At 39.0% G+C, this 15,964-nt stretch overlaps 2 protein-coding genes across 2 annotated transcripts in view; one reads left to right on the plus strand and one right to left on the minus strand.

Annotated features, from left to right (window-relative positions):
- Positions 1-10,898: 10,898 nt before the first annotated feature.
- On the minus strand, positions 10,899-14,760 carry LOC144539922 (heat shock 70 kDa protein 12A-like). Its single transcript, XM_078286263.1, has 4 exons — positions 14,476-14,760; positions 13,599-13,823; positions 13,329-13,500; positions 10,899-13,057 (listed from the first exon to the last, which is right to left on the minus strand). The coding sequence occupies exons 1-4, from the start codon at positions 14,758-14,760 to the stop codon at positions 12,027-12,029; spliced, it is 1,713 nt and encodes a 570-aa protein (XP_078142389.1). The 3' UTR covers positions 10,899-12,026.
- Positions 14,761-15,313: 553 nt separating this feature from the next.
- LOC139920352 (uncharacterized) overlaps positions 15,314-15,964 on the plus strand; it is a 29,063-nt gene continuing 28,412 nt past the window's right edge. Inside the window, exons 1-2 of the mRNA XM_078286267.1 lie at positions 15,314-15,424; positions 15,567-15,596. Of these exons, the coding sequence (XP_078142393.1) occupies positions 15,339-15,424; positions 15,567-15,596 (116 nt within the window). The 5' untranslated portion in view covers positions 15,314-15,338. The remainder of the gene's footprint in view (positions 15,425-15,566; positions 15,597-15,964) is intronic.

Below are 15,964 nucleotides of genomic sequence, written 5' to 3' on the forward strand. Positions count from 1 at the left end.
TTCTGTTTGCCATCCAGGGGGGTTCTACCAGCATTGCATTCTGAGGAACCCCTGAACGAGCCAAGAGGAATCTCTTATTTTTAGTACTGCCTCAGAAGGAACTGATTGCGTGAGAAGTCCAGCTACGAGGAATGCCAATGGAATGATGAAAACAAAGTTGACAGCCATACCACAATGACGTGTGAGGATGATAGAGTAATTAGAGTACCACTGGACCACTCCTGTTCTCTCTCTACATGTTACCCCTGGGGCATGTAATCCGCAGGCATAATGTGAGCTTCCATTCCTATGCAGATGACATTCAATTGTACCTCTCTTTTAACCCCAATGATTTTTATCAAATGAATACACTCAACGACTGCATCCTTGACCTCAAATGCTGGATGGCCCAGAACTTTCTGAAGCTAAATATTGATAAAACTGAGGTAATTATTATTGGCCCTGGAACAGCTAATCCTTATACCTCAAAACATCTGGGCTCTCTGTCCCAAAATATAGGCCAAAACTGCAAAAATCTTGGTGTCACCTTTGATAACCAACTCAGCTTGAACAAGCATGTTAACACAGTTGTCCAGTCTTGTTTTTTGCAGCTCAGGAGACTCTCCAAGATCAGTTCAATTTTATCCAGGAGAAATCTAGAGACTGTCATACATGCTTTTATTTCCTCTTGTTTGGACTATTGTAACTCTCTCTACACATGTCTGAGCCAAAAGAGTCTACATAAATTACAGCTTGTCCAAAATGCAGCTGCCAGACTCCTCACCAAAACCAAAAAAAGAGCGCACATTACTCCTATTTTAGCTTCTCTTCATTGGCTTCCGGTAAATTTTAGAATTGATTTTAAGATATTATTGATGACTTTTAAGGCCCGTTCTGGACTCACACCCAAGTACATCTCAGATCTTCTGACACCATACGTGCCCGGTCGCAACCTGAGGTCCTCAGCCAAGGCTCTGCTAGCCATTCCACAATCTCGGCTGAGGACCAAGGGTGACCGGGCCTTTTCTGTTAGGGCCCCCACTCTCTGGAACAACCTCCCTGAGGAGATCAGACTGGCGAGCTCCTTATCCTCTTTTAAAGCCCTCTTAAAGACATATTTACATAAGTGTGCTTTCTCAGGGCTTGTGGTCTGAGTTCACTTTCACCTTTTAAGTCACTTCTTAAAACCTATTATTATACAAAGTCATTCTCTTGTTCCTTATTTTATTGACTAATTTAATTAATTTTAAACTATTTTATAATGTTTTATTTTACTTATTATACTTTTCCTCATATGTAGCTCTTTTGCTCCTATATTTCCTTCCCAATGTTGTATAACCTTTAAACTGTTTTAAAATTGTTTTTACTATTGTTGTCCACCATTTTTATTTTGTCCTGTGAAGCACATTGTAACTTTGTTTTGAAAGGTGCTATATAAATAAAGTTTATTATTATTATTATTATTATTATTATTATTATTATTATTATCATATTAGAGTATGAAGGGCGAGGCATGATTAAAGCATAGATATTCAACCGTGTGCCATGGAGTCAAGGGCGGATATTTCATTTCACTGTTGGGGGGGACAATAAACAGAAAAATTTCTCAAGAGCAATTCCTGAAGGGGACACCAAAGGTGCCGCCAAAAGTACTGTTGTATTAAATGTATATAGAGGTCCATTATGAAACATTTCCATAAGCACTTCATTCCTTTCTTATGAAGATTTTATCAAATTGCCTTTGATATTACTGGGGTCTTTCTACTTGGCGTTTCGGTGCACTGAAAAATGATCAGATGTCTGTTTTTCTTTTCTCTGCCATTTGAACTGACCTGGCTGGCTGACAAATAGACACACACACACACACAGCATGCAGGTTATTTACAGTAGTAGGTGAGATGCAACACCCATTAACTGAACTAAAGCTAATATATGCCTAATTAGATTTAGTTTTCCCGAAAAAGCAGATCTGTAATGTTTTGCTGTCAATGTGTAAAAGTCCAGAACGCTATGAAGCCTGCCACAAACTTACTTCAGGGTCTTTTTTAAGAATTAAGTCTTCATTTATTTCCAAAATTATAAACAAAATTACATAGTGGCAGCCATTTTACATGCAGTAATAAAAAAAGAATATACTTAGAACCTAATTACATAGGGTAAGTTAATCTTAAATAGCCTATTATATTATAGAAATATTACTGTTACCATCTACAAAAGATAATTTTGGTATGAAAACCCGCATTTTAATTTAACCAAGTATCCTGTATCATAAATACATGTCTGGCATTTGTAACAAACCAAACCGCTTGAAAATCGGTCGAAAATTCAGTGAGTTATGAGGATTTTAATTGTGGACAGACCTCCTGCCTCCATAGACATTCATGCATTAGGAGACGCGGCTGCTCCGTACCAACACGCTGACGCACAAGATTCAACCGCGAGGTAACGGAGCGAACAAAATGTAGTCTGGTTACAATTGTGAATGTGTTTTATTCTATTGAGTGGTAGAAGTAAAGAAAAATGTCTGACACATCCTTTGTTTTAAGTTAACCTTTGCGAAGCAGCTGGAGGTCAGCCACCACTGACACACTTCCAGAGATCCTCCACAGACACTCTGTTTTTCCCAGGAAGGGGGGGTCCGGACCCCCCCTGTTCCCCCCGTAATTTCCGCCCATGGCTGGAGCGAATAGCAGACCAACTTTCCGTTAATGCCAACCGATTGTGGTTGTGTGTGTGTCCCACTATTACAGGTATGTTCATATGTTAAAATGTGAAGTGCTGTATTATATGCTATGTAGATCGCCAGTTAATTGGGTGAAAATCCTTTTGTGAAGACTGCCAAGACCTGCACGTCTTACATGCCTGTTATTTTCGGTAACCACCAGAAGGTGGCAGCAAAGCAAATGTATTGTTTCCTTGTAAAACGGAGCATTTAGAGTCAGGGATATGTATGCTTTTGTTTTAATGCACGAATTGTATGTTTATGTTATAAGAATGTAGTACTGGATATTGTTATAGTAGTTGTATGTAATAGTATTAATAGTATTGCACTATTATATTGACACTATTACGTAGATAGATAATATAAAATATCTGTACAGTTAAAATATTTTATTTTTTTAAGTTATCTTTTTTTATATATAATCAATGTACCACTATACGGTCACAATGTAAAAGTAAAAGACAGCAGAGTAGGATTCTCATGCTGTGGCTCAAGCTGGAGCGAATAGCAGACCAACTTTTCATTAATGCCAACCGATTGTGGTTGTGTGTGTGTCCCACTATTACAGAATAAACCACTGTGAATGCTCCATACATCCTGGCTCCTGTGCAGTACTTGGGCTAGTAAGCAGAACCAGAGACCAAGGGTCACACTTACTTGCAACATTTTTAAATATCCATATATCATTGGTAAATTAATTGTGATACCACGGTATAATTACCATATAATCATCCTTTATCTTTCTGTCTTTGTGTGTAACAAGTATTGATCTCTTAATTGATTAAGATGAACTCAAACACAAAACTCATTATTGACCATATTAATCATTGATTACAGTGGGACTTGTATTAGACCCATCTTTAGTGGTGGAGATGGTACATCAAGCCGCCTCATCCTGAAAAGGCAGAAGACGTGGATTGTTTTGGTTCAAATAAGACTTATTTCTTAACGTGCACCAGGGGGAGCTAGGTAATAAGTAATGAAACTAAGAAAAATGACCCAACAATCCACTTTTGTTAGTACAAACGAGAACTATATATCATTTAGTAGCATTTAAAGGTATGATTTCTGTTGATATGAAAGCTATACGCTGGTCATGGTATTTAACTTTCAAAACACATAAGAAGTAGTAGTTACTGCATGCTGTTTGACTTCATAGGGCAGCATATATTTCACAAACCTTCAATAGGCATTAGGCAACATGTGGACCTCTATTTAACCTATCTATCCTCTAATGTGCTCAGTACAGGGTGTTTGGCAGCTCCCAGGCTGTGCAGAAATTGGTTTCCAGTTAGATGAATAAAATTGACAGGTCAGTCCCAAAACATGCTACATTGTGGTTAAACTGAGAATGATGTAAGCAAAGCCTGCGTATATGAAACAGAGCATTGTCCCATTCAAATACTAAAGACCAATCCGTGGCACGGTGAGTGAAGTGGAATAAAACAGTGGCATTGTCGACAACTGCAACTCATGTGTTTTTCCTGGCTGTGTCAAGTTGAACTATAGTTGACCATTTAATGACACATTTAACAAGGAAAATATGCAAAAGTATTTCAAAAAGACCCTATAGGGGTTTTCCATTTTATTATTATTATTATTATTATCATTATTTTTACTACTTTTTTAATACCATACTGTATATTTTTATATATTGTATATTATTTTAATTCTATAGACTATACTTATATAGCCTACTACTTTCTTGTATATAGCCTACTGTACTGCTTCTTAAAGAGACCTATTTAGCCTAATTAATTTTTTTGTAGCTCATATGTTGGCAAAAATGTTAGAAGATTTTTAGAGTAATGCCACTTTTCTGGGAGTATTTTTTAAAGTAATTATTTCTACTTTTAGTTGGGTAGGCCTTTGATTGTGAAACATAAAATTGATGAGTACAATGAGATCTGACATTTACAGTAACATACAGTCATTCTGGACTTCATCAATACTGTAAGTGATGTTATTGCATTGTTCATGTGAGAGCTAAAAAAGGACCCATTCCCAAACACCGGGCTGATAATGACCCATCAAATTATTTAGAGTGAATTCCAAAATGGGTACTTGGATTAATTTTGGGGGTACGGTTGTGACCCAGCATGGAAAAATAGGCACATTTGGGACATGTTTTTTGTTTGTCATAGATTATTGATCTTTGTTTCAGAGCTTTAACATGGCTTTTTCATGATAGGATCATAATATTATTTTGTTTGAATTATTAACTGTTTAATCAAAAAAGTGAGTATTTTTATAAAGTATTTTGATATTTTTTTTCAGATGTGAAACGGGTGTCCGCAAAAGTTAAATGAGCCTGGGTTTGTGGTGTTTGGTCACAATTTTGAAACATAGGCTACGCAAAATCTTGCATGATTACTTGAATGTAACTAAGTACTTCAGTATTTTTTAGGGAGCTACTCAGATTTGTTTACTGAAAGGACTTTCTAGACAAGAACTCTTACTCAGTCAAATTGAACTGACGTTGCAGTAATTTTACTTAGTTAAAATATTTCAGTACTCATTCCTCCTCTTTTCTGTTTCCCAGAAAGCCGTAAAATAAAAACAAAAAAGGTTTAGACGAGTAATACATGTCATTGTTTGCTACATTAACCAAAAATCAGATATTCAACTGACGGGGGAAAAAAAAAGACATCAAGTTCAGGCAAGGTCATGTAACCTGGATATTGTTTTTGTTGTGAAATTGCTGTCATGCAATTGATGGAAAAACAACACCCACATGAAAACAAGTACAGGTGACACTTTGTATGTCTGGAACCAAGGGAACATCTCCATCGCACGCAATTGACAGTCACCTGTCAGTAAAAAATGTGGTGAAATGATTATCAACAGATAATACAACAGGTAGTTTCAGCCAAGCAGTCTGACCGGTCCAACATGTTAAACTCCATGACACATGCCTAGCTGTGGCTTACCAGTTGCTGTGTTTTCTCTTTGTCTTTACTGAAGAGGATAACATGTTGCAAGGGATTTTCCCATCGGCCTTTCACTCCTTCCACCATCTCCTGTTGCAAGAAACACAATGAAAAATGCAGTGTAGAAACTGGTAGAGGCTGACGATCTTCTTGATGATGGTCTTATTTGTTTACAGTAATTATACTAATGTCTCAAAATTTATGTGGTAATGATTTATTGATGTTAGAATGCTAGACCTATCTCCTGTAATCAATGCCTCTGTATAATACTGCAAGCACAAGATGATTTACTAACTCAATACGGCTTGAGCTTGACTACATTTTATTTTGGTTGGATAAAAGACGTTCAGGAAGTGTGGAAATATTAAGGTTTCCCTGTAAAGAAATGGTTTCCAAAATGAGAAATGGTTTCCAAAATGTAATCCTCTCCAATAACTGTTCACTATTCACTATAAAGTATTGGTCTAATGTAGGTCTAATGTGAACAGACTTCATCAAGGCTTTAGAAGAAATAACGGGAGTGCCCATCAAGATAAGCGATATCTTTCAAATGTCTTTTAAAGTCTTTTAAAGCTACTACCAGTAGAATTTGAAACTTGATGAGTTTTGAATCCCTTAGTGGTTGCGTTTTACATCAGCTGTCACGAAGACGACTCCCCCGCCCTCCCCTCTCCTCTGCAGCCGGCAGAGAGAAGGCAAACAGGCCTATGTATAGGTTTCACATCACCAGACTGTGATGCAAGACACTAACATCAGAATTCCACCTAGATCCTTTTATTATTCTTCATCATTTGAGCAAGTGTTATTTTTTTATGCTGTAATCAACCTTAATGTATTTCTTTTACTCCATGCTATGGGCAGAGTTCTAAGGATCCTGTTGGTTCAAGCTTATCCAGATGAAACTGACCTGTGATCACTGATTTGAGCACTGTAATATGAAGTTGAGTTGAAAATTTGAAAATTTGATTTTGAAATTTCAATCAACATATGTTTGATTCACTGATGATTGATCATGAAAAGAGAGCTTGAAAAAATGTGGTAAAAAAACATTTTGGTTTAGCTTATGCATGTTTTGCCAACATATGAAACACATTGTAATGCAATGCATCTGAATGATGAATGATGGTAACAGATTCTCTCATTTCAAATTAACAAAATTCCATTGGAGAGTAACACATGATTAGACACATTACATGTAATTGAGGTGTTAAGCAGCTACGAGGGTTCTCGTAACCAGCAAAAGTCCCTCAACAATTTGAGGGGCACCCCAAGTCAAATTGGGGAAACCTTTCTTGCAGAAATCAAAGGTTCCTTAAGGAATCCTTTAAATGCCTGTATGCCATCCAGGGGGGTTCTACCCAGTGGTGTAGTGGTGCCTGGAGAAGTGGGTATACTCTTAATTTATACCCCCAATTTTTTTTTTTAAAGCGGCCTGTCCAGCAAAAGATAAAAGCCCTGTGTTATAAACAGTGACATGTAAGACTACCCTTGCATATTTATATTTAATTTAATAAAGACATATTTATTTAGCCCAAAAATGGGCCAGTAGTATTTGCACATTGTCACTTAACTTCTGCTGCTTGACTTCTGGGAGTAAGGATCATTATGAAATTAACATTAGCCACAGAAGAGGTGCAGATTTTGCAATCAATACTGGCCCACAGACTATAGTGTGAGACAACTACATAATTATGCATTTTGAGTGAACTATTCCTTATTCCTTAGTCCATCCACACATGAAAATTGGACAATTATTCTCTCACCTTGCAAGTAGTCTATGGGCCAGTAGTTTCTTTTGTAAACTGTCTCTTGGAACAGCTGATTTGCAACAGATAGTGTAGGCCAGAGTGTGCCACCATTATAAAATTAACATTATTTGTCAAGGGGCAGTTTGCAAATATTACTGGTCCTACACAGGCCTAATGCATGAATATAAGATATATTCAAGATGAGGCAAACATGGTGTTTCAGTCAGAGATTAGTTTATTTTTGGCTGGACTGCAACAGCCAAAAGGCTGCCAAAAGACAGCCAAAATTCTCTTAAGTGCTTTTCCATTAATTGCAAAAGGGCAAGCCAACAAATACATTGGTAGTATTGTAACACTGACCTCTTCCTCCTCTTCTCACCTTACTGTTTTGGATTTTTTATGATATTCATTGTTGCTTACATGAAACTAGCCTGAGATGCCAGTATGTAACTTACGTATATCCACGGATCTGGCACATCAGGCTCATATCAAACAAGTTCCTCTGGATCACACTGCATTCCTTTAAATCATACCTTCATGCTCTAATTACTGTATCATCCTCAGACATTATTGTGGTATGGCTGTCAACTTTGTTTTCATCATTCCATGGTCATACCTCATAGCTGGACTTCTCACGCTATCAGTTCTTTATCAGGCAGTACTACAAATGAGAGATTCCTCTTGGCTCTTTCAGCGGTTCCTCAGAATGCAATGCTGGTAGAACCAGTGGTGTAGTGCAGGGTATACGCAGGTATACGATGTATACCTACTTATTTTTCAGTCAGCATTGCATATACCCACTTCTAAATCCCTTCTGATGCGCATCATTACTTCCGCCAAGGAGGTTATGTTTTCGGTGCCGTTTGTTTGTTTGTCTGTTAGCAGGATTACGGAAAAACTACTGGCCCGATTTTCATGAAACTTCGTGGAAGGGTGTAGCATGGGCCAAGGAAGAACCCGTTACATTTTGGAGCGGATCCGGATCCGACTCACAAACAAGCAATAATAGCATGAACCTTGGCGGAGGTCTGCGCTCTCCGAGTGCCCTTCTAGTTCAGTAGTGTGCTGCAATTTTTTTTTCCTAGGATGGCGAAGGCATGACCCACCCTACTCTGCCTCTGATTGGCTAGTACTCGTTGCCTTCGTTGGTTGGGTTGGTTAGGTTTAGGGTGTTAGTTTACCTCAAATAATAACGCAACAAACACTCAGTAATCTGTTACCAGCACCTGGGCAATCTTTGCTTCCCTAAAGTTGGTTTGTGAACATGTATTGAGAATTGTCAAATTCAGTTTTGAAATATTTTATTTTGAAAATCGGCTGTGTCATTCTGAATGTTTGTTAACAAGACTAGGTCAAAACCTAGTATATGGCTGGACCGTGTCCGTCTCCTCTCTCCGCCGCTGTCCTCTCCACCGCACCCACGGCCCACATTGATCCTCCCGATCCAAGCCCCAGTCGCTCTGGTACCCATCGGTGCCGAAAACGCCGTTCGCCGGACACCCGGTGACACATCGGTGTCGGGAGCCCCGCCGAAATCTCGGCCGGATCACTGGGAACAAATCGGCGCCCAGCTATCGGCACTGGCCGGCACCGTGCCCCCGGGAAACTCCGGGAAGCATCGGCAGTAAGCCCTCTAACGGCAATATCATATAAATGTATAGATTGTGTTTGTTTTGACTTAGCACGGTCCAGGTCAAGCCAGCCGGTAAAAACTCCGCTGTAGACTGTTACTATACAGAAGAATAGTCCATACATCCATAAGGATCTCCGTTCCAGCGCATCCCGTCTCCTCTCTCCGCCACTGTCCTCTCCACTGCGCCCACGGCCCGCATTGATCCTCCCGATCCAAGCCCCAGTCACTCTGGTACCCATCGGTGCCGAAAACGCCGTTCGTCGGACACCCAGTGACGCATTGGCGTCGGGACCCCCACCGAAATCTCGGTCGGATCACCGGGAACAAATCGGCGCCCAGCTATTGGCACTGGCCAGGAACCGTGCCCCCGGGAAACTCCGGGAAGCGTCGGCAGTAAGCCCTCGGCACGCCGAAACCTCCATGCTTGTCTGTGTCTCTCTCTCCGCCGACAGAACAGAGGGCTGTCAGGTGGACTGAGCTCGCGCATATGCATCGAAATAAACGGCGATATGATATAATTGTATAGATTCCACTTTAGCTTCAGTTAGCTTCAGCTTACATGCACGATATTGGTCAGCCTGCTTACTGTGTGGGAGAAACGGGCTCCCGATCTCAGCGGAGAAACAAGATGGCGGAGAAAATGAAACTTAAATTTCTGGCTCTGTGATCCTATGATGTGCCACGTGCCATGGCCGACCAATGGTGTAACTTCATCACTCTGTCACTCAGTCAGTCAGTGAGTGACAGACATTCGCGTTTATAGGGCTGGCCCCGCTGTTGCGGTCCAGCCAAAAAAATGGAAGAAACCCTGGTAAGGTTTTCTACTGACACATGTCTGCCTCACACCTCTTTCACATCTGCTAATGCCAGTGGGAAGATGATTGTCACTGTTAAGATTAGGCCGTAACTTTGGAAACAAATAATGAGTTTAACTCCAGACCTTTTTAAAGAGCCATCAGTTTGTTGATGTTGATGTCAGTTTGTTTATTCACTAAAATATTTTACAAATTATCTCCTTATTGTAATGCAGCACTGCTTTCAGTGTGTAACATTTTGGACAAATAATGTATTTAAAGAAGAGATAATAGTGTGTGCTTTATTGGGTTTGTATGTGTGGAGACATTTGTTGAAGATGCTCTTTGGTTTGGAGTTTTTGCTTTCAGTGAAAAGAGAGTTCCAAGGCAGTCTTCAAGCAAAAAATTAAAAATCCTTTATTGAAAGATTAGTACAAAAAAAAACATGTTAAAATTAACTCCAAAGTATTTTGGCTATACTGTGGCCTTCATCAGGGAGTAACACACCAAACTGTATGATGAACATGAAGAACAAAAACACTTCACTTATATATATGCTACAGATGCTTATGATAATGCTGCACTACTGTGCTCATAATTATTAGTTAGGTTAATCTCATGTAACATCAAAGTGTAATACAAGATGTTTCGCTGTAAAATGTTTCAGCAGTTTTGAGAAATACAAAATCTATTGACAGACATGAAAAACAAACAACCTTATAAAATATAACATCAGTATAGTAAGAAGGAAAGTGAAAAATCATAATTCCTCCAATTTAATCAATGTCAAACCATTCAACATTTTTGTAAGCTTAGGCAAAGTATTTCGGCCATACTGTGGCCTTCATTAGGGAGTAACACACCAAACTGTATGATGAACATGAAGAACAAAAACACTTCACTTATACAGTATATGCAACACTTATATATAGATGCTTATGTTAATGCTGCACTATTGTGCTCATAATTATTAGTTAGGTTAATCTCATTGCTATAGCTGGAAGTTCAATAACATTTGGTCGTGGACCGCTATACAACGCAGATAAAAATTAAAACACAGATAAAGATAGAGAAAGACAGTAGGCTACAATATATAATTTTTCATTTATTGAGACAATATTTTGCCTTCTGTTTTGTTGTGAAGCAAAAGATTACAAAGATTGATAATGATGAAGTATTAACATGCGTCCTGAAGAATTTTAATCAGATAGAGCACTCAAGAGGTGTTGAGGATTCAGTCACCCAAACTACCTCCAGAAATGATCAGACAGGCATTTGCCGACATTAACAAGTCTCCAATCCACATATACTGCAGCAACTACGTCAATGGATCCACAGTGCACACAAATTAAACAGACCTCAGGCAGCTCAGATAGTAACAGCAAAAAATGGATTGTCAGGGTTGCTAGACGACATCATACGATAATTTGCACATGAATATATTTGATACAGTCCACACTCTTAACAGAGGGAGGGGCTACACTGTGTATGGGAAGCGCAGTGATCATCATTTTAGACAAGCAAGTGGCACAAATTTATGAACATTAACATCAGCCGTAGGCTAACAATTTGGCACAAAATGCTTTGGTAGTCAACACACCAACTGTTCCCTATGGTCCGAAAACGTGTGTAGATTTGTCACTAGTTGCTTTTGAGAAATTAAGTCTCCAGGGAGGTCTGAAGAGTCGCTAAATCGTGTGACAAGGTCACCAAGTTGGCAACAGCGAGATCAAGTTAAGTACACAGCAATCTGCATTTTGGCAAGGGACAGAGAAATCAAATTTTAACTTGTACCAGAGACACATTGTAATGTCAGGTGTAAATGTAATCCAGATAATTTATATCTAGACACATTTTGGATATGAGACATGTTAATGCCAAGTGTAAAGGGGGCAAATGAGTGCAAAATATGTATTGTTGTTCTGTAACATCAAAGTGTAATACAAGATGTTTCACTGTTGCATGTTTCAGCCATTTTGAAAAATACAAAATCTATTGACTGACATAAAAAACTTATAAAATATAACATCATAATAATATGAAGGAAAGTGGAAATCATAATTCTTCCAATTTAACCAATGCCAAACCATCCACCTTTTTGTAAGCTTAGGCTTTTGCCTGTCATCTGCATCTGCCTACTATAGAATAACCTAGGCATAACTTGGGCCCCCAAGCTCTAATAGAGGAAACAGCTGCATTTTGGATATTCTTGTAACAGTCTTATGCTGTGCTCATGAAGTCAATCTTGATAGATCCTGTTGAGTTGGAATCTATGTCAGTGGCTGTGGCTTGTATTTCTGTGGAGCCAAACTTGATTTCTAATTTGATCCTGCGATCCATGCCACGTTTAGTGTCAGGCATGCTAACATCAAATGAACCAACTGGGTCAATTCCCCATTCATCCACATACTTAGGATCTTTTCTCTCTGTGCGATAAAAACTAAACTTTACCACTGTCTGACCTGCTTCTATTGGAGTGAAGATGTGCTCTTTGGTTTCATTCCAACCCACATTTTGATCAATTTCCACCAGTTTGTTGAAAACATCATTACACCAGTCACCCTCTTTGTTTGAGAACTTCTTTTCTTCCTTGTGCCTGGACTCATCAAACCTCTCAGCCACATTGATCCCATAAGTAAAGGCACTTTTTCGTGATGCCACAACCTCTGGATGTCTTCCAAACATGACAGCTCCCTTCACGATTGCTTCTTGGGCCTTAAAAGGGCACAACACTTTACACTGACTGCCAAACTGCTTGTTAATGTGTTTGCGCAGAGTCACACTTGAGGCATAGCCCCCCACTAATACAATGTATTCAATTCTTAAATCTTTCTTCAAGATTTCTCTGAGATTCTTAGTGATCCCGCTAAGACTCTCATCAAAGAAAGACTTCATTTTCTCTTTTGAGATTTTGATCGCTCCGTCATCCCAGGATGCACCTTGCACTGTCTGGAAGAACATTTCTATGTTTTGCCTTTTCTGAGCTAATGCTGCTAAGTTAAACGGGCAGGAAATCTCCACATCCTCTTCCACACATTTAAGAACCGAGAAGCTGTACATCATCTTCTGAAACTCGCTGGGATAACTTCTTTCATACTCATCCCAGAGGTCATCAGAGAATGTTTCTTTGAGGAAACTTTTGAACTTTTTGTCAACATTTTGCCCTCCCAGGTCATTACCAGAGGCCTTGTACAGCTCCTTCAGGGCTCCTCCACCCAGCACTTCATGTACAGTTATGTCAATAGTTCCACCTATAAGACAAAAAGGCTGCAATTAAAACTGCTGAGCAACTACAGCATTTGAGCTAATGATAAGTTCTTACAAATCTGGACACTATTACCTGAGGCAATAAGTAAAAGCTATGCTTAACAATAAATATTTTGCAGTCAAGTCAAATTTGAAATGGAAAATGACAAATTTGCATGGTTGTGTATGCTGTTACCTGTGGAAATGCAACCCGATTTTAAAGCTTATGTCTGGATAAGAAAATGTTTTCGTATATTTACTAACAGCACCACATACCTCCACAATCGACAACAATGTATTGTGTTCCAGGAGCTTGCTCTAGTGTGTTTTGGCCAACGGTCTCTGCTATGAAACCATCAGATGGGAGCTTCTTACACCAGACTGAGGCTGCCTCGGGTTCCAGAGCTATTACCAACCTGTCTGCTTTGTGTTCAGTCACAATACCAGCCTAGAAATAAAATAAGTCACACATTCTTGTTAATATGAAAAAGAAAATACGTATTGTATATTTTGCCAATCATTTCAGAATTTAACAAATGCACTTACCTCAGTTGCAGCTTGTCTCATGAACTGCTTTGCAGAAGGATCCCAGATAGCAGGCACAGTCAGCACCCAGGTGAAATCAGAGGCGGTGAACTTCATCCCAGCTGTGTTGTCACTGATGGTTTTCAGTGCATGTTCCTTCAGGTAGCGCAGGGTTTCTGTGATTACCTTCAAGGCACTCATCGACTTGCCATTTATGGCTGCAATCATTACATCCCTGTTGAGTTGCTGGTGATGATTGACAAGATGTTAGTTCAAATATTCTTAGAACCCTTTTTTATTATTATTAAGATCATCATACAAAACATAGCCATTTGAGTCAGACTGAATCAGGAGTTAACATGGAAGATGCTTCTCTATTCTCATGTTGTTGCGTGCATTTCCCCTCTACCACTGTGCCATGGTTTGCCACCAAATTACTGTGTGGTGATGGAAAGGAGTCAAACTTGGAAGGTCTGAAGACAAAATAGTCTATAACCCATCTTTAGCACTGAATTACGCTGCAATATATGGCAATAGTACACTAAGTGAGACACTGAGATTCAATCAATGTTATAAACATGATGTGAGGGTAGAACAACCGAAGTGAAAGAGCTACTTTCCAGCTTCAACCAACACTCAACTCTGATTCAATTCTCTTCTTCCTTTTGACTCGGCACTAAAGGTAAGACATATCTTTTTTCTCTCCTGAAACTGTACAATACAGCTTTACAATAACATCTTGGAATGAAAATCATTTGTAGGTAGCTCTTATGTGTGGGTAACAACAAGACATATTTTGTAATCTAATCTACATTATAGGAAAACTGATATCCTGCCTTTATTCATGAGGCATTCAAAACTACTGTACATTTAGATTTACAGACCACTCTTTACTCACTTTTCCATAGAGTGACATCTTGAAGTTTTCAAAGAGGTAGTTTTTCTTTGCTTCTTCACTACGCATCGCTTTAGTGTATGCCATTTTGGCATCATAACCAAACTTGAGGAATTCTTCATTTTCATTAAAAAGAATGCAGGTAGGAGTCTTCAAGGTTTCAAATCCATGCTCTTTTCCCCAGGATGGCACAGTGGGTTCCGTTTGTGCCTGTCTGGATGACACACTGAAGGCATATCCACTGTATGCAGTACCAAAGTCTATCGCTATGATAAACGAATCACCCATTTTAGAAACAGATCCAGCTAGTCTAGGTCAACAATGATGAAATAAAAAAATCAAAATGGCAATGACCAGCAGCAGCAGCAATGCTTCAAACAACGTGAAGAACCCTGTTTCACTTTGTGTATTTATAGCCTGCAAGCTTATCTTTTCTTTCGCTGAGGCCCAACCCCCTTGGAGTTTGTTGGAACCTACATTAGTACCGCTGACAGACAGAGTTGTAGCTTCAGTACACATCTGCCTTGGACAAGATAAGAGACAAGACAAACAGCAAAATGAGTACAAAAGAAAGCCTAAGTGAGTAGTAAATGAAGTCAAGGAAACAACTTCCGACAACTTTCCCATTGAAAAGTCTATACTGTAGAATACAGCAGCTGTTGAGTGGAGTGACATATTGTTTGTAGATGTAATTCCATTTATTCCTTTACAACAGTATAAGATAGAGATACATGCTGCTTGACAACATTTTTGTTATGCTTCTTTTGCAGCCGTTCTCCTCCAAGATATGACGAACACCCAAGACAACAGACTGAGAGGATGCAGCATTCTTTGCGAATTTAAAATGCAGGAACCCTGATAATGTGATGCCATCATCGGCTCTTTCTCCTAACCCCAAACTCTTTGGATGCAGTGGGCAAGTTCTTGATGCAGGATATCTATCAGAGCAGAGGTAGAAGTTGTTATTTGCTACAATTTGCTGCATTTCTCAGTGACTTCACATCCTATACATCTAAAATCCATGAATTATGTTGATCAGATAACAAGTGAAAAATTAAAAATGACTAAACCGTTGATTTCTTCCACATATTCAGGGTCATTAACTATCAGACAGATCCTGGAAGGTATGCTATGCAACTGATCGTATTGACTTACACTCACGGCATATAGCTGATATAAAATTGCACAAGAAGTTTCTACAATTTAAGCCTTTAAATACAGTTGTCAAATGGCATGTAGCTTGTTGTCATGTAGGTGAAAGATGCAGCGTTGTTTGGTTGGCTTGGGCTAATATTAATTGTCACACAAACTAGGACATGTTCTTGCTATATTTGTATAATTTGTTGAATGGATCTATGCTGCTGACTTTTGAATAGAAGAGTGTTATACAAAATAGATGGAAATTGGTGGGGAAGATGAACTTTTTTGTCAGAACTTTACAGTAAACAGCTACCATATATGTAGTGGGTTTCTTTCATGGACACTGATGGAG

The sequence above is a fragment of the Centroberyx gerrardi genome, chromosome 10 (assembly GCF_048128805.1).
Source record: "Centroberyx gerrardi isolate f3 chromosome 10, fCenGer3.hap1.cur.20231027, whole genome shotgun sequence".
NCBI lineage: Eukaryota > Metazoa > Chordata > Actinopteri > Beryciformes > Berycidae > Centroberyx > Centroberyx gerrardi.